A 22,774-nucleotide genomic window follows, 5' to 3' on the forward strand; every position below is an offset into this window, starting at 1 on the left:
AAGGCTTGGAATCAAGAAAGATTCCTTTAAAGGGATACGACAAAGAGCCTAGCATGTTATACTAAGTTTGCCTGTCACACAGGGGCTACCGCTTGCTCTTGCATAAGCTGCTGAAGGAACTGTCTAAACAGATCCCTAGTAGCAACGCACTGCTGAGATAGGTATTCGAGGATACATAAGTGGAGTGATGCCCAAGATGAATGGGGCTTTTACCAACTCAAGAAAGGGCATGAAGCAACTGTTCGAAGCTCTCACCAAATAGGATTTTAAATAGAACGCAGAGGACTAGCATGCAAACTTACCACAGTGTGGATTTCAGAAAGTGTGCAAAGACTTCACGTGCACACTTTACCATAACATGGATTTTAAATACAGTTCTAAGGTGTTGGGGGGGGGGGGCTTTCCTGGCACTCTGAAAGAGCAGCTCATAGATGGAATGGTGCATCCCAAAACAATATGTTTGAGAGTCATCAACTCGAAAACAGAGAACTAAATCTCAAGTGAGAGGAGAACTAGTGCACTCATAGGTAACCCTTTTTGGTAAATGGGAGCGCTGCTGAACTACTACGAGGACCGCCCAAATAGCCCTTCATGTGTGAGGGAAGCGATTGCTGAAGTGTATTAATAAAGAAACACTGGCTGACTGAAGCCCAAGGAACCAAGGTCTAACCAACTCAAATAAAGGGAACGAAGCTGAGCGTTTAGCCCTTACTGTACAGGATTTCAGAAAGTGCGCAGAGTCTTGTGTGCACACTTACCAATTACGTGGATTTTATAAAGTGTGCAAAGTGTTCAATGTGCACACCCACCACCATATGGATTTCAAAAAGTACACAGAGCTTAGCGTGTGTACAAGCACAAATTTACAAACCTCTGGCGAGGGGAGCATTACCTGAGACAGCATATACAAGAAGATTCTCGCAAATCCAGGTGACCAGGAAGCCCTGGGGCTGGACCAACAAATCCAATCCACTGAGGACATCTTTGCATCTTGCAACTTAAAGGATCTGCTGCCAATGTCTTGGTGCCAACCCCACCTGGCCGGACATCCAGGAAACTCTTTGCAGTGCCATGCCGGGCCTGATAATCAAGAAGGCTCTCAAAGAAACCTATGACCTGGCCTCATGATACTGGAAGAATGAAGCCAGAATCAGGGCTATCATACTGTCTGAAAATATTACCGACAAGTTTTTAGTAAACATTCCCATTGAGCACTGCTAAGAAAACTCACAGAGGATTAATACACACATAACCACCAGCAATCGAATACATATATATATATATATATATATATATATATATATATATATATATATATATATATATGTATATATAGAACGGATCATATTTACCCACTCTGGTTCCTGTGCTGGACTCCCTTTAGTCCTGACCATCAGTAAGTTGGTTACTATGAACCATTGAATCAACCAAAAACATCATAGATCCAGCATAGGAGACTGTTATGCAAGACGTTCCCACCTAACCTCTGTCAGGTGGAGAGCTGGTGATTACAATGGAATTAGGAAGGGGAAGATAAAGGCAGATGTAAAAACCCCCAAAGGAAATTAGTAGATACTCAAGTATCGCTCTTATTCAGACGAAAGCGCTGATGCCTCAATTATTTAGGTCTATATAGCTAATTTTGCCCTTCATGACAACTGTGAGGGGGTGAATTTTTTTTATAACTCATCCGTTTAAATTATATCAAGCTTTAAAGTTCTGCATAATTAAGGGAATGGCCATGTGATGAGTGGGGCGGGGCCAAGAGATGTGGGAACGAGCGAGGCCGGTAGAGTGATTGGGAAATCCGCGACACCTGCGCCCCACCGCCGGTCTAGAGTCCCACAGAGGAGATGGAAGGATATAAAACTGGAGCGACGATAGTGAAGGACGAGAGAGGACCAGGCCTGGGCCATTATTTTATGTTTTGCTTTTTATTTATGCACACCAGTCGTCCGTGAGGGGCTGGTGCGCTGGTTTGTGTTTATTTTGAATTAAAGTCTTTGTTTGATTGTCCGCCGGTTCCCGCCTCCTTCTTCCGGATGGATAGGAAGTTTTTATTATTACAGGCCACTTGGATGACAGGTGGATTCCCGCTGATGACAGTGCCATCGCGCTAGGTGGGCGTGGCTTTAGCAACCAGCTCCCGCCTTTTTGCCTATTTTAGATTCGCACAAGGTGACGTGCTGCAAAGATGGCAAGATCTGCACACTTTGAGCTTCAAAAAACGCTCTTCGAAGTCTACGGATGACGTCACGGACACTACGTCCATGTTTTCATATAGTCTTTTACACAAGATTCACGAGTTCACATCTACGTATATTAATACCGTAAGTTTATGCGTATTTGGCGTGCTGTCCGGGTGGAGGGCTCCGAGCTCGGGAAGTGGCCCGAACCCAGAGTACTCCCCCCGGTTGTGGTAAGAGTAGATGGATCTATAAGTGAGGAGAAATGGGGTGGAGGAGGGATGCTGAAAACGGTCAATGAACAGAGATAGGTTCTGCTGTCATTTATACCTTGTCATGAGTTGATTACTGATTGGTCTCCACTTGTGTTAATCAGGTTAATGAACTGCGACTGTTCCTCCCGAACTTTGTTATAAAACAGCATTTCACGAGTTCACATCTACGTATATTAATACCGTAAGTTTATGCGTATTTGGCGTGCTGTCCGGGTGGAGGGCTCCGAGCTCGGGAAGTGGCCCGAACCCAGAGTACTCCCCCCAAAACAAGAGAGCAAAAGGACAGCCGCCGGACTACGAACCCCCCAAAACGCAGAGATTTGGCGGGCTGACGTTTTTAGAAGTATGGTCGTTGACCAGGAGATCTCGCAATGCCTCTGGCAGAAGTAGAGGAGCAGGCAGGTCCTGTTGGTTAATAGTTGAGGAAGAAGCGGTTACGATGTCGGGAAGACAAGCTCCACCGTCTGCCTGCGAGGTGTAATGATATATTGACTAGATGCGTAATGTGTCCTCTGGGAGGCTGAGGCTCGCTGGACAGATAGAGGAAACAAATTATATTCCTGCGTCCACTGGGAGACTGAGGCTCGCTGGACGGGTAGAGGAAATGAATAGGTATTTACTGCGTCCGCTGAGAGACTAGCGCTCGCTGGACAGACATGGGACACCAATAGATATTTCTGTGTCCGCTGGGAGACTAGTGCTCGCTGGACAGGCAGGGGAAACCAATAGATATTACTGCGTCCGCTGGGAGACTGAGGCTCGCTGGACAGATATGGGAGACGAATTATGTCCCTGCGTCCGCTGGAAGACTGGGCTTGCTGGACGAAGAACAGGAAGAGATGGATGCATACTGCGTCCGCTGAGAGACTAGTGCTCGCTGGACAGGCAGAGGAAAAATAGGTATTTACGGTGTCCGCTGGGAGACTGATAGCCTGACTACGACAGACTTCCTACTTCCGCTCAATTTTATTTCGCTTCTGTACTCAGTCTGATACAGCGTCAGAGCTTTCGGTTTGCCACCGGTCTGGAAACAGCCGGGCCAATCAACGAGCAGAGGGCGGGCTGAGAGCCGTGACGTAGATGCTAAGCACAGAGTTTTAAATTGTAGGTTAGAGAAATCGAAAACTGAAACGACCGCGGAAATGGGAAACGAGACACGGGATGCAATTCGCTTTGTTATGGAGAACATTCAACTCTTTTTCAAACTGAAGCCAGAACAAGAAGAGTGTTTAACAACAGATTTACAGTGGAAGTTCAATCATAGATTTGAGTTCGATGCATGATGTCTGTGCTTCGATGCGGCTGTACAGGCGCATAACATACGTCATAACTAAACGTATCTGATTGGCTTACGGGTAACCAATGATTTTAAACTTCAGACAAGTGCCCCCTAGCGAGAGAGAAAACACTTCTCTATTATGCCATTGCAGACTCTGCTACTTCACTTTGCTTCGTAGACAGAGTCTGGTATTACCAGGTTAGGAGACTGAGGCCCACTGGACAAACAGAGGAAAAATAGATGTTATTGAGTCCGCTGTGAGACTAGTGCTCGCGGACTGATAGAGACATAGGTATTTTCTGCGTCCGCTGGGAGACTGAGGCTAGCTGGACAGACAGAGGAAAGAAAAATAATAATGAAAATAGATATTTACTGCGTCCGCTGAGAGATTTGTGCTCGCTGGACGGACAGTGGAAACAAATAAATATTTACTGCGTCCGCTGAGAGACTGGTGCTCGCTGGACGGGCAGTGGAAACGGATAAATATTTGCTGCGTCCGCTGAGAGACTGGTGCTCGCTGGACGGGCAGTGGAAACGGATAAATATTTACTGCGTCCGCTGAGAGACTGGTGCTCGCTGGACGGACAGTGGAAACGAATAAATATTTGCTGCGTCCGCTGAGAGACTGGTGCTCGCTGGACGGACAGTGGAAACGGATAAATATTGACTGCGTCCGCTGAGAGACTGGTGCTCGCTGGACGGACAGTGGAAACGGATAAATATTGACTGCGTCCGCTGAGAGACTGGTGCTCGCTGGACGGACAGTGGAAACGGATAAATATTGACTGCGTCCGCTGAGAGACTGGTGCTCGCTGGACGGGCAGTGGAAACGAATAAATATTTACTGCGTCCGCTGAGAGACTGGTGCTCGCTGGACGGGCAGTGGAAACTAATAAATATTTGCTGCGTCCGCTGAGAGACTGGTGCTCGCTGGACGGACAGTGGAAACGGATAAATATTGACTGCGTCCGCTGAGAGACTGGTGCTCGCTGGACGGACAGTGGAAACGAATAAATATTTGCTGCGTCCGCTGAGAGACTGGTGCTCGCTGGACGGGCAGTGGAAACGGATAAATATTTACTGCGTCCGCTGAGAGACTGGTGCTCGCTGGACGGACAGTGGAAACGAATAAATATTTACTGCGTCCGCTGAGAGACTGGTGCTCGCTGGACGGGCAGTGGAAACGAATAAATATTTGCTGCGTCCGCTGAGAGACTGGTGCTCGCTGGACGGGCAGTGGAAACGGATAAATATTTACTGCGTCCGCTGAGAGACTGGTGCTCGCTGGACGGACAGTGGAAACGGATAAATATTTACTGCGTCCGCTGAGAGACTGGTGCTCGCTGGACGGACAGTGGAAACGGATAAATATTGACTGCGTCCGCTGAGAGACTGGTGCTCGCTGGACGGGCAGTGGAAACGAATAAATATTTACTGCGTCCGCTGAGAGACTGGTGCTCGCTGGACGGGCAGTGGAAACGAATAAATATTTACTGCGTCCGCTGAGAGACTGGTGCTCGCTGGACGGGCAGTGGAAACGAATAAATATTTACTGCGTCTGCTGAGAGACTGGTGCTCGCTGGACGGACAGTGGAAACGAATGAATATTTACTGCGTCCGCTGAGAGACTGGTGCTCGCTGGACGGACAGTGGAAACGGATAAATATTGACTGCGTCCGCTGAGAGACTGGTGCTCGCTGGACGGGCAGTGGAAACGAATGAATATTTACTGCGTCCGCTGAGAGACTGGTGCTCGCTGGACGGACAGTGGAAACGGATAAATATTGACTGCGTCCGCTGAGAGACTGGTGCTCGCTGGACGGGCAGTGGAAACGAATAAATATTTACTGCGTCTGCTGACAAACTTGTGCTCGCTGGAGATGCGGGGGAAAACAGAGCAGATAATATATGTATAATTTTTTTTTTTTTTTTTTTTTTTTTTTTTTTTTTTTTTTTCAGCGCGTCCGCACCGCATCGAGTTGAAAATATCTCAACTTTTCAGAATGCCGCAGCGCAAGAATATCAGACCTGAACCAGGAAGTTGGTCACCAGATCACAGGGTAACCAGTTAAACTGCATGGAGACACCGGAGAGCGCCTAGATGTTTTCTCTGAGGTGCTCGCTCATCGCAGTTGTGCTGCCGTGGTACACCATATCGGTTTTGCAAAGGGAACAAAGAGCCATTTTATTTGTCCTCTGTTTAAAGTATTCTCATACTTTTAATAACAGTGGTCTCGGTTTGTGAAGAAAGTTGCATTCTATTATTCGCAGTATGCCATTATGCGAGATGTAAACAGTGTGATGCGTTCACGCATTTCACACGCGTCAATGTATTTTGTAGTCGACGTAAACGATGATGTCGACGCGTCGTTGCAGCACTAATTAGTGGTGGAAATTATGATTCTTTCTAGAGATTCGTTCATTTTCAGTTCATTCACCAAAATGATTCATTCAGATTCGTCCAGTGATGATTTCTTCGTTTTACGCAAAATGTGCCACCAGGCGGGGAAAAAAAAAAAAAAAGAGTGTATTATGTCTTAAGTCAACGAACGCGTTCACTTGTTACAAAAGCTGATCTGGCTTTATTAAAATGTGTGTGTAATCGCATTCAATATATAAAGTCTAATTGAGTTGTTCAGATGAACAAAGCACAAGGTTTCTTGCCTAATTAGCATTTTAATTGTTTGGTCAAACAGTTTGTATATTATAAATTCACATCCATAAATCGGGGATTAAACCTTTCTTTTACGGTCTATGGATTAAACGTGGAGTTGCTAAATATCAAAACGAGCGTATGTGCACAGTACTGTACCTATAACTGCGCTTTGCATTTTCGAGATTGACATGCTAAGTAGCAGACTAACCCGGTTTACTCTAATTTCGTTCACGAACAAGGTAAGCTATGTGCCAGTTCATTTTCATTCACGAACGACATGTATCCGTTCATTCAGTTCGTTCACGAATGACATGTGTGCCAGTTCAGTAATTTCACTCACGAACGATAAGATCTCTAGATCTAGTTCAGACTCATATGAAACTCGTTCATTGAAGGGCGTATTCGTTACTACATTCAACGAATCACATACTCTGTCACCTCATACTCGAAGGCTATCGGCTCGAGGTTGAGTAATTCTTTGACAGGATGAAACGGTTGTTACCCGGTTCACTGAGCTGCGCATGCGCTGCTTATAGCGCCGCGCTGCTATGGAGGGAGAAACTTCATTGAACGAGAAATATGAGTCAGTGGATAACATGAGCGATTCGTTCACCTAAAAGATTCGTTCAGCTAAAAGATTTGTTCAAAAGAACGATTCGTTCATGGACGACGCGTCACTAGTCCTAATGGATACATTTGGAACACTGGTTTCACGTTGTAGTATGGACTGTGGAAACAGAGGCTTCTGAAAACTATGAATGTCATTATACAATGAATATCATTATGTCTGTAAAACATACCAAGACATGATTATGGCAATAACATTAATTGCAGTTATGTGCTATTCACTTCCAAGCAATTCTAAAGATATTTACTTGCATGCTTTTCATATTACAGTCCTAGAAAGACAACAGAATTTTACTCACACTGCTGTCCTGCGGCAAAACGAGGGTAGTGATCACGCCAGTAGATGGTGAAATATGCCCCTAAATAAATTGGTCCTGCCAGAATAATTGAATGAAACTTATGTCTGTAAAACCTCAGTGAGGTTTAAACGTGCACGGTAAGGCAGGTAATATCTTTGGACATTTCCGTGTGGATGATGACTACGTCATAGCCTCATTTAACAACTTTAAGCCTCCTTTCCACAGCACACGGCATTTGGAAACGATTGTCGCATACTGGTCGTGCAGCAACTGTTACCTTGACGTGTCCAACATGGTAAAATTAATAATAAGTGTTGGGCAGTAGCGTCGCTACAAGCAGCGAAGCTAGTTTGACTACATTTCTCAGTAGCTTGGTCGTAGCTTCGCTACTTTCTGAATCGAATAGCTTTTCAGTAGCGAAGCTACTTTTACCAAGTAGTGCGGTAGCTTCCACACAAGCTACATTTCGCAAGCATTTCTGAAGCTCAAACTCAAATCGGGAAATACAACTGCTAATATCGCTGATCCTGGATCAGTAGTGACGCTCTTGTTCGCGTTTAAGGTGGATAGCAACCAATCATCTTTATGATGCATTACCGCCACCTTCTGCTCCGGATGGTGCCACTCCTTGGCCAGTCACGCAAAAAATTATTTGATGAAATGATGGCATAGGATGAGGTCGGAGAACAGTTAATCCCGAGGAGTGAGTCGCCGTGGCCGTACCTCGACAAGTACATGACACTGACCGAGATAACAGAGAGAAAATATGTTTTCAGATGCTGCTTGTAAAAATTAACAGGGTCCCCCTTACGATTATTGTGATATATTGTAATATATTATTTTCCTTTTTATTTCTAATATTTATAATTTAAATACATTTAATAATAGTTAACAAGATATAGGTAATTCTGACCTCGCACCGATAGATCTGATTAGAATACATCACATCCGGTCGGGCGTTCGCCCACGGTCTAATCGTGGAAGTGTAAATATTTGTACGCATCGGAGACTCAATTTGGATCTGAAATTCCACATGCATATGTGATCGAATCTCCACGCGGCTCCCGCACTACTTTCTAGCCGAAAACCTGTATTTAGCGTCTTCACCTGAAAATGTATTAATTTATGATGCACGGTCTGTGCCGCTAGAGGAGGCGGCCTCAAACTGCGCCTCGGCCGGAAAAGCCGCGGTGAAGGGCTGAGCCGCGGCGGGAAGTGAGAGAGGCCTGCTGCTGCTGCAGTAGGAACTGAGGAGCGGGCTGGTTGGGTGCCTGCTGGAGCTGCGATTCCAGCGCTCAAAGAGAGCCCGGTCTTGATCGGATCGAGCGTGGTGTCGAGCGAGGTAAGCTCGGCTTGCACGGTCTATTGGCCACGACGTGTGGCTTGGCGAGAAGAGCAACTGTCGCGATGACGTTTGATGGTGCTCAACTGCCGTGTTTAATGATCATGGGTGTCAGAAAAAGTAGCATTTCTGAAAAAATCCCTGGTATGGATCTCCTTGCTGGAAGGAAAATCGGGTCTGTGATGAGAAGACAGACAGCGCGAACCGGGATGCTGAAAACGGTCAATGAACAGAGATAGGTTCTGCTGTCATTTATACCTTGTCATGAGTTGATTACTGATTGGTCTCCACTTGTGTTAATCAGGTTAATGAACTGCGACTGTTCCTCCCGAACTTTGTTATAAAACAGCATTTAACATAGAGAGACATAAGTTAGTACTTCAATGTTGTGTTATGTTAGGATTAACATAGGTTTCTGTTATGTAGGTTTTGTAGTGTTACCTTTGTGGTGAAGAGTGGAGCCTGTGGTTAGGTTGAGGATGGACATCAAAATTTAAAGACTACTATATGTTGTTTGACTATTTACATGCAATTATTGTTGTTGTTTTGGTAACTAAATTAGTACATGCCAGCGTGCTGTTGCTAAGTAGCGCTTATCTATAAAGATCTGAATGAATGTGCTGTTAATGGACGCAAGTTGTATAAAATTATCATTGTGATGAGTGGGGTGCGATCTAGTGGTCGACCATTATATCGCCAATGGCGATATATCAACAATGCCGATATATCAGCTGATATTTGTAATTTTTCAAATATCGGCATTGGCCGATAAGTTTTTCTGCTTGGCAGATGTGTTTGAGGCGGGACTTTTATTTTAACGGCACTGAGAGTGGCAGTGCCTGAGTGCAGACAGTGCTCACACTCTCTCTCTTGTTCGCTGTTATCTTTAACAGTTCTGTCTGATATGGATAGAAGTCTGTCTAATAATCTGATAGAACATTTAAATAAAGAAATAAATGTATACAGAAAGTATTATAACAACTTCTTTTATATTACGCCAATTAGTAATAGAAAGACAAACATTAAAATACTTTATTGTTTGCCGTCAGCATCAAGCAAATACAAATTTATATAATTTAAACAAATCTTTGAATCCCTAATGAAAATTTAATTTATGGGCCCAGATTCAATTCAATTCAAGTTTATTTGTATAGCGCTTTTTACAATACAAACTGTTACAAAGCAACTTATGTTTCTACAATATTTAGTAGTAACTTATGGTGGTGACTGTCAGTTTGTGCACGTTTGACAGGATTTTTAGAAAAAATTTATAAAAGACGTAGTCAGCCAGACGATGAACATTATTAATATTATTAATTAATAATTATTATATGATGCAGTCACACTTGTAGCAATATTTGTTAGTTAGTATTTGTTAGTAGATTTAGTGAGAGAGACGCTCTATGTAGGGACTGTCCAGACAGATGACCCACTCACTGCCCTTCTGCATCGTGGATTCCTGCACAAGCCATACTTGCAGCATGATATTTGCAACAACATCCTTAGGATCATTTTTCTCTTTTAGAACTTTTATAAGATCTTTTAGGCTCGGCGGATGGCGGCAGGGAATAAGCTGGGACCTCTGCTGCTGCGACACTGAAGGTGGTGGAAGAAGTAGTGGATCAGCTGAGCAGAGAGATCTGTGGTTTAGCTTGTTCCACTGCAAAGGGATGTCAACGGCAAGCAGGCTTTGTGTCTCATAGATCAGCGGCTTTTCTGTTTAAATTAAAATGTAATTTAAAGTTTATCATTTTAATAATATACTATTTCTATGTACAAAGTTGTATAAAAACATCTGAAAATAAACACATACAAGCCACTTCTGTGTTCATCTGTGCCACCTGTATCACAAATTGTGCTTTTAATATTTAATTTGATTGCTAACCTATTCTTATTATACTTCTTATTCTCTTTGTTTTTATTTTGTTGTTTTAAATAGAAATATTTATAAATATATTTTTTAATTTGACAAAAGATGACATACTTTTTATAAAGTTAGAACAATGCCATTACAAACATAAAAACAAAGTTCCCCGAGCATTACTTAAGGAGTCAAATATCATGATGGAAAGGCACATTTTTTTATTTATTTTTTATTTTTTACTTTTGATTACTGATTTAGAAGGTATTCCTGAAATTGTAGACTGTGCTCCTAAATTTAAAAAATTAAAAATATAAAAGAAAATTAAACGAGGATCCCTGAACTAAATGTATAATTGTATTATTTGGTCTGGACCCAAAGAACTGAACTACAAGTGTAAACACACTCTCAATTGAAAAATAAGATGGCAGTAACATGTTGAGGCCATCTATAGCAAACAAAACAATATTGGTACTATACAAACAAATAAAGAAAAAAACAAGCTTAAACTTTACATTTACTTGTTGTAGCTGATTTTATTGACACTTGTTCAGGTACACAGACATTATGTATTTTTCTGCCAAGTATTCCAAAATCATTTAAACTATGTATTAAATTGTACAAGACAAACAAAAATGTTTTGGTGTAATGATGGGTAACCCACTCCCAATGGAAAGAGAACTCGACTACAATCGCTCTGGTTGCATCAGCTCGGTTTACATTACACCTCTGACTATTAGGTTTCAACAGCAACTTTAATGAGACTACAGATGACAGTTCTCTGAGACAAGTGCTAACAGATTCTCAAGAGAGTTTAATATTTGAACAAAAACACGGCAAGGTAAAAGTGCTGATTGGTCACAAAAGAGTTATTGAGAATTATTGCATCATATGACAAGCACATAGGACACTATAGAGACAAGGTGGAAACTGTCACTCTCATTTTTTTTCTTTAGACACTTATTTTTACTTGGAAGGAGAAGACATCGTTATGGATGGCGAACATTTGTGATAAGTGCTAATAGCCTCTCTAGAGCATTACACGTTTTTGTCAGATAATTAACATGGTCCAAAAAAAGGTAAAAGTGTTGATTGGTCATAAGAGAATACTTACGTCATTAATGCAGAGAACACTGAAGACCAGGTTGACCTTTGACTCTCTTTTCCTTTTAACACATACCTTGATGGAGTTTTACAGGATTACTCAAATTTTCGTCCTTTTCTTCTTAGAGATGATGAACCCAATGATAACCTATTCATCTTCTTGTCAAGGGATACACACACAGCATTCACATTACAGTGTTCCCATGCTTATTTGCCTAATATTTTTTAATTTTTTCACACCTTTTCCAGTTCTAGAGTTTAAATGACATGGGTTTACATAAATGTCACAGAATATCTAGTACCAGATCTATATGATGAAATATTTTTCACCCCTGCATACCAAGAATTCCCTATATCCCTGTCCGATTCAGCATCTATGGAATGTGCTGGACCAACAAATCCAATCCACTTAGCCCATCTTTGCATCTTGCAACTTAAAGGATCTGCAGGCCAATGTCTTGGTACCAACCCCACAGGACACATCAGAGCTGTTTAGGCATCACAAGTGAGACCCACATTATATTAAGCAAGCGCTTTTAATGCTGTGGCTGAATCCATGAATCTAACCACTGTATTAACTTCCATGAATTTCTTAATTAAAAAGAATACTAAATATTGATTTTAAAAACCATTCCAAAGAGATTACAAAGAGTGTAATCTATACAATTAAGGACCAGACTTACTAACAAATTAGTTATTAGTAAGCTGTTAGTAAATCTGCCCATCAAAATAATAGCAATAATAATAAGTTGAGCATAGAGGCACATATATTTACTATAATAAGTATACATTTATTTTACATTTACAGGTCTTGAAACCAGAACATTAAAACAATAACTCCAGGTTTTTCCGTGACTGTGGGAACCCTGTATTTTTTTATTATTATTATTATTGTATAATACTTCTATCACAGTTATAAGGTTGATATGTTTATATGCATAGGCTGGAGTTTTTGACCTATACTGCAACCAGCCACCAGGGGGCTGTTTTGGATTCATTTTATCTTTAGGAGTGTAAGGCACAAGGTTGAATTTATGCATACTGTAAGCATTCTTGTGCCTGCTCGCGGGTCAGGGGGCCTAAGTACAATGACATATATAATATCTTTGTTATTCTTTATCTGCAACAGTAAAAGAACCAAAACCCCAAAAGACAAAGAGCAAATAAATATAACAGACAATAAGATTAAAAATGACAAACTATTTCCATCATGTCCACATTTTTTATGTAAGGAAATGATCATGCTTTCATATCTATTGCACTCGTGCACACATTTTGGTAATGCGCACAGAAACATGTCAGCATTGCCCTGTGAATTTATCAGTTAAATAGTTGAATAATAACAGTTGAAGGTTCTTGAAGCAGTTCAACTTAAAGATTCAATATTAGTAGACGCTGCTGCTGATCACTGCTGAGAGATGCTCAGACACAGGTATTTACGCACACTTATTAATCTCTCTCTCTCTCTCTTTCTCTAATAACTGCATTAAAAACTGCATTAGCCTGCTTATCAATGGCTCATTCCAAATTAGATTTTAGAATTCACAGAGGAGGGTTTGGATTGAGGTCCATAAATTCATTAAACACTGAGTTTTCAGGACGACAATATGAAAAATATTCTGAAATAAATTGTCTAAACGATGTCTTGAGATGTGGTTGTGACACCAGGCCGTTAAAACTATTAGAGAAATAATGCAGTAAATAATGTCATGGTAAAGTGGTAATGTGGACAAGATGCAGAAGCCTATTAATGGAATGGTCTTTGTCAGTTCTCAAACAAATTCAGATCACTGAAAATCTTCAATGACTAAAAGCAAGTCAATTACTTTGTATGGAATTACATTTGTTTCAATAATAATGAACAAAACTTTATAAAACTGAATCTAACTTTTCAGAAACTATCAAAAATATCCCATTACAAAAGAAGAAAAAAACAATGAAAATTAAAAAAATTAACTCAGTTGCACGAATTTAACATGCTCTTCAAATATGCTTCATTCTTTGTTAATGTTTTTCAAAGATTTGTTTTCGCTAATCATGGATTCTGAATTCATTGCCACAGATTTTGCTTTCGGTTCGCAGTTTTTCGTTTGGTGTTTTGACACAAACCTCTCGTGGGGGCGGGATTAACAGATCTACTCTGATTGGATAGTGAGCTTTTGATCGACAGGTGCTGTCTGACCGGGAAGTACAGACTGCACTCAGTGGCGCACATATTGGAAAGCTCCTATTCGCGTCCATGCATGGGATGTAGTTTATGTCACATACAATCCTTTGTCTCCATTCCATTTCGTGAAAATAAACTGATGAAAAACACGTCAGTACTGAGCTTGTCTGAATTTATTATGAAATGGAAGACAAATATTACGTTTTCGGACATGAAAGGATAGATGTTACCCTTTGTTTTGGTGTAAATTACTTACTGAATGCTAAACTGACAATAATTTAAGACACAGGGAGATTGTAGATGGCTGTGATTAATAGAAAGCCAAATAATATGAAGATCTGTAATACAGTATTGTATTTTTCCAAAACTAAGTTTTATTATTGTTTCTGTGCCGTGACTATGAGGCCGGGAACATATGTGATGTAGGCTCATGCATTTACTAGATTTACTAGTCTCATTCTAGCATTGAATGCCGATGAGGAGTCTAGCCTACAAGACTAGGAAGGACACAGCCTGGGTAGGATACAGCTTTCCATTTGAGAAGCACCCATGATAGAGACAAATATAAATTGATGGGAGTACATTGTGTTGTCAAAACACTGAACTGCTTTTAGGCATGCCCAGTGCTTTAACTGGCCCCAAATAGTTGCCGGTACTCCTATTATAGGCATGCCAATTTCTAGATCAGAAAACTAGAAAATATAAATATTTTTGCAAGAAAATTTTGGCAGCCAGTGGCAGAGATATTACATGCTTCACCTCATAGAATATTACAAGAAGACCACAGGAAGCAATGGCACAAAAGCATATATCAGGTAAAATCCATCATAGTATTATAACCTATAATTCTACATTATAAAATAAAATGATAACCAAAACATAATCTTCATTTATATATTATAATATGCACATTTCTATCATACTAAGAAAAAAAGAAAGCTTTATTTTTTTTTAAAGCTTTAAGAATTTGAGACTTTGGAGCATTTTTTACTTAAGGAGAGGAGATTGCCTAGATACTGTACACCCAACGTCCCCCTGACATAACTGCTTCAACATTAACTGAGGTTACTGAAACCATGCCTTATTTATTTGCATGAACATTTGGGCAGCTTTATTCAAATATTTCCCCATATACATTTGGGGGCATGTTTGAATGAGCCGTTTTATGGGGGCTTGGCAGAGTCTTAATAAAGAATATCTCTTTGGTTTTGAGACTTTAGTCTTTGCAACTTCCGTAATCTTATCTATGCACAATCAGCTTGTAACACTCCAAAGAGAAAGGAAAACTTGAAATCGCATCATATGACCCCTTTAATAACACTGACTCACAGCTGCAAGAGCTGATCATAACCTGTGGGTCAAGGTGACATGCATTTAACAACAATGAACACAACATTTCACAGGTTGAAAGACTATTAAAGATTATTTTGGAAATGAAGAAGAAAAATGGAAATTCTGACATAGAACACTACTTATTTTGTAAGGAATCAGAGAAAAAAGACTGCAGAATTCAATAGACACTGGCAACTGATCTTTTGTTCTGAGTTAGTAGTTCGATTTAAAAACATTAATTCATTTTTGCTAATTGTTGCATGTATTATCGAGTGTAAGTACAAATAAAGATATGTATTTTCTTCAAAAATGCTGCTTGTGCACTACCATTTCATATTATGAACACTTATTCACTATTAACTATGACATTTCCTTCAAATAAATTCCTAATTTGCTGCTTATTAATAGTTAGTAAGGTAGTCATTAAGTTTAGGTATTGGGTAGGATTAGGAATTTAGAATAAGATCATGTAGAATAACGCATTGATATGTGCTTAATTACTACTAATACATGGCTGATATCCTAGTAATATTCATAAAAATAAGCAACTAGTTAAGAGACCCTAAAATAAAGGGTTACCAAAACTAGGGCAAACAAACAAACAAAAAATGAATGGCATGGAAAAAAAAATCACCCTTTGCACATTAAACTACCATTTTCATGTATTAGTCAGAGGTAAAATCTTTAGATAATGTGGTCACACAAGTTTTTTATTTTTTATTTTTTTAAGCTGAAGGCAAGGGTTTGACTGGTTAAGATTCCTTTTGAGGAAAAAAACAGAAATTCTTCCTTGTAAGAAAAACACTGAAGAATTTCTTCCTTCTGAGAAACATCCTGTCTGATAAGCAGAGAAGACATACAGGTGTACTTTTTCCTTCTCTGATTGTTGTAATGCTCAGCGGGGTTTCATAGTTTACATAATCATACCATAATTTTTTTCAAACCTGTGTGAGTTCATTTCTTGTGCTGAACACAACAGAAGATATTTTGAAGAATGTGGGGAAAAAAAGTTGATGGTCCCTTTTAAAGGAAAACGCCACTGTTTTTCCATATTCCACTCACTGTAGCATGTGGCGCCAGCTTAGCACCATTCATTCCTTAGGATCCAAACAGAGATGAATTTACAAGCTACCTAGCACTTTCCTTATTTAAAGTTACATGAGTAGTTACACGAGTAAGTATGGTGGCCAGTGCTGCGTTAAGCCTTTGCATGTTATATTCAGTGAACATACAGCATATAAAGATATAAAAATAAGCAATGTGCACCTCATAATCCCATATAGGCTATTTACATAAATTAAACAGTATATTATCGAGTAATAATCATACAAATCAGAAACAGCTCAGCAAATAAAATTAATTCAATATCACTCACCACTAAAATGGCTTCTTCCTGCTCTTCTTCATTGAGAATTCCTCAATTAAATCCTCATTCATCATACAAAAATAACATGGAATTGTTACTGCACATAGGTGGAATAATTTAGGAAGCAGATATAATGTGAAATTACATAAGCCTACATACATTATGGCATAACATTTGAAAGCAAAACTGACCATCTTATGAAACGTCAGTCAATAAATCATTTTTAAACAATGACACTTAACAATTTGAACTGAAATTTTATTGCAACCATGTAGCCTATGAATGCATGAAAAGTATTATAATAATTGTTTTTTTTTTTTTTAATGAAAGAGGACATATAAAGTATGGGCTGCTTTTGGTGTTTGAATTTGGCTTTCAATAATGAGGTCCAAGTTTAATAGCTAATACACTAAAGTTTATTATTATTATTATTATTATTATTATTATTTTGTTTCTCTATTGAACAAGATTAGTGGATACAGCTAACAGCTGAGTCTGTGATTGGCTACATTGCGCAACCCTTTACATACATGCTATAAACAGAAACTATGTCTAGCTTGCATGTCATGTTAATGTAAAAATTTTTTTGGTATTGTTTTGCTTTTGTGCAACAGATAAATAACAATTTATATAACTCTTATTTTAGTTAGTAAGTTTGTTTTTTATTTCAATGATCAATTTGTGGAAAACAATTCAAATAGGAGGTCAAACATTCTAAAAGCCTGCAAGTACAATAGGTCTGAAGAGACTCGTTGAAATCATGAGTTGATTTTGTGGCAAAATATGTATTTTCTGTTATTGCATATATTGCAAGATAAGTTAAAACATTCCAAATGCACCTGCAGACTATTTTTCCAGGCAGGTTTTTCATCAGTGAAGATTTTTTTAAATAGTGTAAAAATCTTGACTAGTCTCATTCATGTGAACCCTATCTCGTGTCTCATCTCAGATATTTGCCTTCACTTTGGTGTTGCTTAAATCTGCTTCAGCATGTGTTTACACATATGTTTGATTATTTTTTGCCAGCCTGTTTATTATTATTATTATTATTATTATTATTATTATTATTCTGTTCTGTAATATCATTTTCATAACCAGGTGTTTTAGTTTTAAGCGTTAATCTCACTGAATTTGTATTTCTCTCAAGCAATTGTTAAACTCTTTAATTTTACATTTTAAAAAGTTTGCTTTAATGGGATGTTGCATGACATGACATTTTTTCAATGTCACAAGATAAAAAAAAATTATAATAATAATTAATATTATCATCATTTAAAATGTTTTGTCTTACATGGAACCATTGTCATAAAACTTGTTATTATATTTATTATTATTATTATTATTATTGTTATACATTTTTAGCTAAATCTCAAAATTGTCATATGGTGTGTCTCAAAGATGTTCAATAAATTACAACTTTTATCAATTTAAAAGGAAAGCATACAATTTAAAATACAAATATCAGTTCTTGATATTTAAGTTCATCCATATTTTTGGATATTTCTAAAAGCATATGAAATTGATACATTATGACACTAAAATCTTTGTCCTCTGGTGTGACACCATATCCTGTTATAAAACTCTATGGACAAATTTAATTAGTTGAAGGACCAGGAATATTGTTTTACAAAAATAAAAAAAAAATAAAAAAAATTGTATACTGTATATTTGTCAACTACCCAAATATATTTTCCTATCTGTATCTTGAAAGATATAGATATAATATAAATATATATTCAGTGTAGAATGTGTACATTTGGATGGGTTAGGTATGGAGGCCCCTTTTAGAAATCTGCTTAGGGCCCCCAAAATGCTAGGGCTGGCCCTGTATGCAGCAAACACATAGAGATGTAACTAAGACAGAAGTTAATGTGCATTCTAAAAATCTTAACAATTAAGACGTAATATTTAAGTTTTAAATTTACAATCATTTATATGCTTGATTTATCAAGGGTTATTAAGGCTGAAATTAGTTTTATTTTTATTTATTTTTTTAATCCTGTATCTAAACTGTAAATCATGCAATTGTATGGCTCAGTACTGTATATTACCATAGACATTGTCCAACACCACTCATACAGTGTTCATTTTACTTGTGCAGCACTTAAAATGGGTCATATTTTTTTTTAATTCTGCAGATACCCTATAAATAGTTCAATAAAATTCATTGCTTCATATTTGTTGATATATTTTAATTCAAAATCTCCAGAATATCTGCCCGAAGGGCTACCAGTAATATTTTAATTTTGTGAGCCCTGATGGATGTTCTGTTTACGATCAATAATCACATCTCTACGTTTGAGTGATTTGCAGAAATCCCACTCGCTATGAAACGGTAGAGACCAGGCGGCAGAGGATTCTGCATGGTCTTAAAGCCTCCTGTAGGGGCTACGTTCGCAATTCAAATAATGATTTGTAAATTATTCATTTTCTGTATAGCTTTTATTCGAATTTTATATACACTTTTATATGGTTTTTATAGCTATGGGACGATTATGTATTATATGGAACAGGTGGCAGGCAACCTTATTTAAGATGCAAAAGAGAATCGTCTCGAGGGCCCCCTAGTGTTCGGGGCCCTGTGCTGCAGCCCATGTTGCCCCTTACATACATGAAAATCCCTCACCTTTCAGCAAAATTTGCTGTTTTGAAACCAAAATAGGATATAAAGAATGACTAGAATGTATGGCAGAAGAGCACTTCGCAGCACTCGCGCAGTATTGTCATCACTCTTGAGAACTCCCCCTCCCCCTCTAACTTCTGTCAATACAACCAACTTGAGGAGCTTTCAGGAGTGATGATATTACTACGCCGAGGGTGAAGTGCTGCGAAGTGCTCTTCCGCCATACATTATAGTCATCATTTTTATCTGCTTAGGAAATTGCCACTGTTTATTTTGTGTCACCATACTTACTCATGTAACTACTCATATAACCATCTTTAAATAGGCCAATAAATACAGCTCATGCTTTCACAGTATACATATTTTATTGTATTTAACACTTTTACAATTTTACATTTATAAACAAAGGATGACTGATTCTTAGCATACTTTAAAATACAATAGAAAAACTACTGTTATTCAGATTACTCTGAAGAAATTTAATCTTCAAGAAGAAAGAATGGTAAAGACAGTGATCGGTCTACAGTATCGAAGAAAATTTATTTTTTTATAAAATCTAAAGTATTAAAATACATCAGGCATATAATTAATTGGTAATCTAATGTATCACAATACATTAGTAGATTCCCTGCTTGAAATTGTATTGACTGTTAATATCTGGACTGATGCAATCAGTCCCACCATCACATTTAGTAGTTTAAATATTTCATGACTGAATGTATTAGTTCAGTTAAAGTCTCTGAAAACAATTCAGTAACTAAAAAGAATACAGTGCCTTCATATTAGATAACTATGTATCATTTTTCATTATGCTATATGTTGCACATTCAAATTATATATATATATATATATATATATATATATATATATATATATATATATATATATATATACAAAACATAAATTTAAAAAAAAAACATAATTTTAAGTTTAAGTTTTCAGAAGTGCTGCTAATCAAGAGCGGCCTGTTCTAAAAGACCCTCCATCAATACTTGTTGGAACAAAGCAACTCTGTTGTCAAGAATCCCAAGAAAGCTAAACTGATACTCTAGAAGCTCTGCGGCTGCTCTCTCCACTTTCTGTTGCTGAATCTTTTCTTCCGCTTCTATAAACATGTCCTGAGTGAAGCATTCTCCCCCATTTGCTGCCACCATTTCATCAATTTTCTCCATTAATCTTCTTACTTGAACTCGATTGTTCTTTTCAGTGTTATCAAAAGCAACATATCTACTACCACAACTCTGGATCACTCTACGGAGTTCTGCATGGCCGGTTTTCACATATTCCTCAACTGTTTGATTACCAAGTAAATCTGCATGAGTGAAGACCACTATCATGTATTTTGAAGCTTCTTCTCCAAAGAGCTCTTGCAGGGCCTGGACTGATCTTTGCTCCTCAGCAGTGAAACGGCCAATTTGTATCACCAGCAGGAACGCATGAGGACCTGGTGCTGAGACCTGTATACATCTCACTATTTCTCTTTTGATGAGTTCTTTTGATTTGCTGGTATCCAAGATTCCAGGGGTGTCAATCACATAAATCTCTCTTTTGTTACAGACCATTGCTTTTTTGCACCGCTCAGTGACAGAGGTTGCAGAAGGGCTTGATTCAAAAACCTTTCTGCAAAGTATAGTATTTCCCAAAGCACTTTTTCCCACTCCAGTTTTTCCAATCAATACTATGCGAAGTCGTGGACCTACAGTATGAAAACAGCAAAGGATGAAAAATAAAATGTATAATGAAACATACAGACAATGGAGTTGAAATTGTTTTACATTTTAAGCCTGGCCCATTATATCATATCATATCAATGCACATATAAACTTTATGATTCAAATCCATTAAAAATATTTTTGTTGTACATTTAAACTATATGAGTTATATAATCCCCACATATTAATACTTATTAATGAAAAAACTCAATGTTTGCTATTAATGAGCTTTCAGCATTTATTAGAAACCAAACTAAACAACACGGTTTCCGTTTATTTTGATGGTCCATTTAACACATTCTGTTGAGTATAAGTAACACTGCATCTCCACATCATATAACTCTCTAACTAGAGTGTTAGTAGAGTATTAGTTGACTGGTGGGGTTTGGGTTAGAATAAGTTGACATGTACTTGCAAAATTACTCATAGTCAGTATGTCTGTTGGGACAGAATCACAATAAAGAGTTAGCAGAAATAAATCCAAGAGTCTACTAATACTCTACTGAGAGTTAGTTGACATGCTGGTGCAAAGTTACTTGTCAACAGAATGCTCAAAACAACCCAAGTCAAAATGTTTTGCACACAACCTACCTCGCGGAATATAAATGCGGGGACAACATGGGCAGCTCATTTCCTTCAGCAACAGCTTCTCTTGACAACGACTGAAACAATTTTTGGCGTGACCTTATTAATACCAGATTTTTTTGTGACGTCACTTTTTTTTTTTTTTTTTGTTGCATTTATACAGAGCTAGCTTTTACTTTTATTTGATCACTGTTTTCCTGCTTCGCCTCATAACATATAACCAGAGGTGTTCTTGCAACTTGGTGAACAGACTGGAAATTCAACATGCCAAAAGGTAAAACACGTTGTTTGTAGGGCTGTCACACAATGTTATTTTCGCCAAAAAAATTATTCATGGTATTGACATTTTGAAGTATCTATGAAAAAACTTGGGGAAACAGCCAAATAGATTTTTAGTTTTTCTTTTTACCCAGTGAACATAAGGACACTGATAAACACAGGGCACATGCATTTTTACTGCTTCTTCTTCAGGTCACAGCTGACCCTAGACTCTGTCTTCTTTGAAGCTCCCTGTGAAATAACAAGAGAGAAAATACTGTCAAGTTCAACAGAAAGATGAATAAATATTAACATCAAAACTGATAATTTAACCTGTAAACTTGCATACCCGTATTTTAATCTCTTTATCCTTAAAGTTGCTCCAGTGCCAATTAAGTCATGCAGTTAACGCGCTTCTAATTCAGTATTAATGTGAGGCATTAAGTGCATGGCACTGCGACCAACTTAACATTTTACAGAGTTTATTGTAGCAATGCAGTCACTCACAGTTTTCTAGATTTGTTTTAATCGTGTAATAGATTTGAACAAAGAAATCAAGTCCTACGCACATGTATTGGTCATGACGTGACTGCAAATACAAAAATTTGATAAGTAAAGAAAATGCGTCCTTTTTAAAAGAATTACCCCTTCTGTAAATATATGAACACAAGAAACCACTGTTAACAGGTCAATGTAGCATTTCCCATTCCATGACTAGTAAAATAATGGCAACTTACATTTTGAAAATGGTTCTTCTCAGAGTTGTGCAATGCGCACTGTCTACTTCTTGATTGACAGGTGTCAGCATTAAAGGGTTAGTTCACCCAAAAATCTAAATTATGTCATTACTCACCCTCATGTCATTCCAAACCCGTAAGTTTAAGATATTGTAGATTTAGTCCGAGAGCTTTCTATACCTCCATTAAAAATGTATGCACGGTTTACTGTCCATGGTTAGAAAGGTAATAAAATCATCATCAAAGTAGTCCATGTGACATCAGAGGGTCAGTTAGAATTTGTTGAGGCATCGAAAATACATTTTGGTCCAAAAATATCAAAAACTATGACTTGCATGCTTTTCCAGCGCGTCTGCAGTGTAGTG

At 38.4% G+C, this 22,774-nt stretch overlaps 1 protein-coding gene across 1 annotated transcript; it reads right to left on the reverse strand.

Moving 5' to 3' along the window:
* Positions 1–20,067: 20,067 nt before the first annotated feature.
* Positions 20,068–21,460, reverse strand: LOC127966130 (GTPase IMAP family member 7-like). The gene is made up of 2 exons (XM_052566956.1): positions 21,421–21,460; positions 20,068–20,813 (listed from the first exon to the last, which is right to left on the reverse strand). Exons 1-2 carry the CDS (start codon positions 21,458–21,460, stop codon positions 20,068–20,070), a joined length of 786 nt encoding a protein of 261 aa, XP_052422916.1.
* Between the last annotated feature and the right edge of the window lie 1,314 nt (positions 21,461–22,774).

Source organism: Carassius gibelio, chromosome B10, assembly GCF_023724105.1.
Source record: "Carassius gibelio isolate Cgi1373 ecotype wild population from Czech Republic chromosome B10, carGib1.2-hapl.c, whole genome shotgun sequence".
Taxonomy (NCBI): Eukaryota; Metazoa; Chordata; class Actinopteri; order Cypriniformes; family Cyprinidae; genus Carassius; species Carassius gibelio.

What these genes read in the sequence shown, in the direction of transcription:
- LOC127966130 (XM_052566956.1), bottom strand. Translation starts at nt 21,460, where the DNA reads ATGAGCTGCCCATGTTGTCCCCGCATTTATATTCCGCGAG. An exon ending in CCGCATTTATATTCCGCGAG is followed by an intron (nt 20,814 to 21,420) that starts GTAGGTTGTGTG and finishes TTCATACTGTAG; the next exon opens with GTCCACGACTTCGCATAGTA.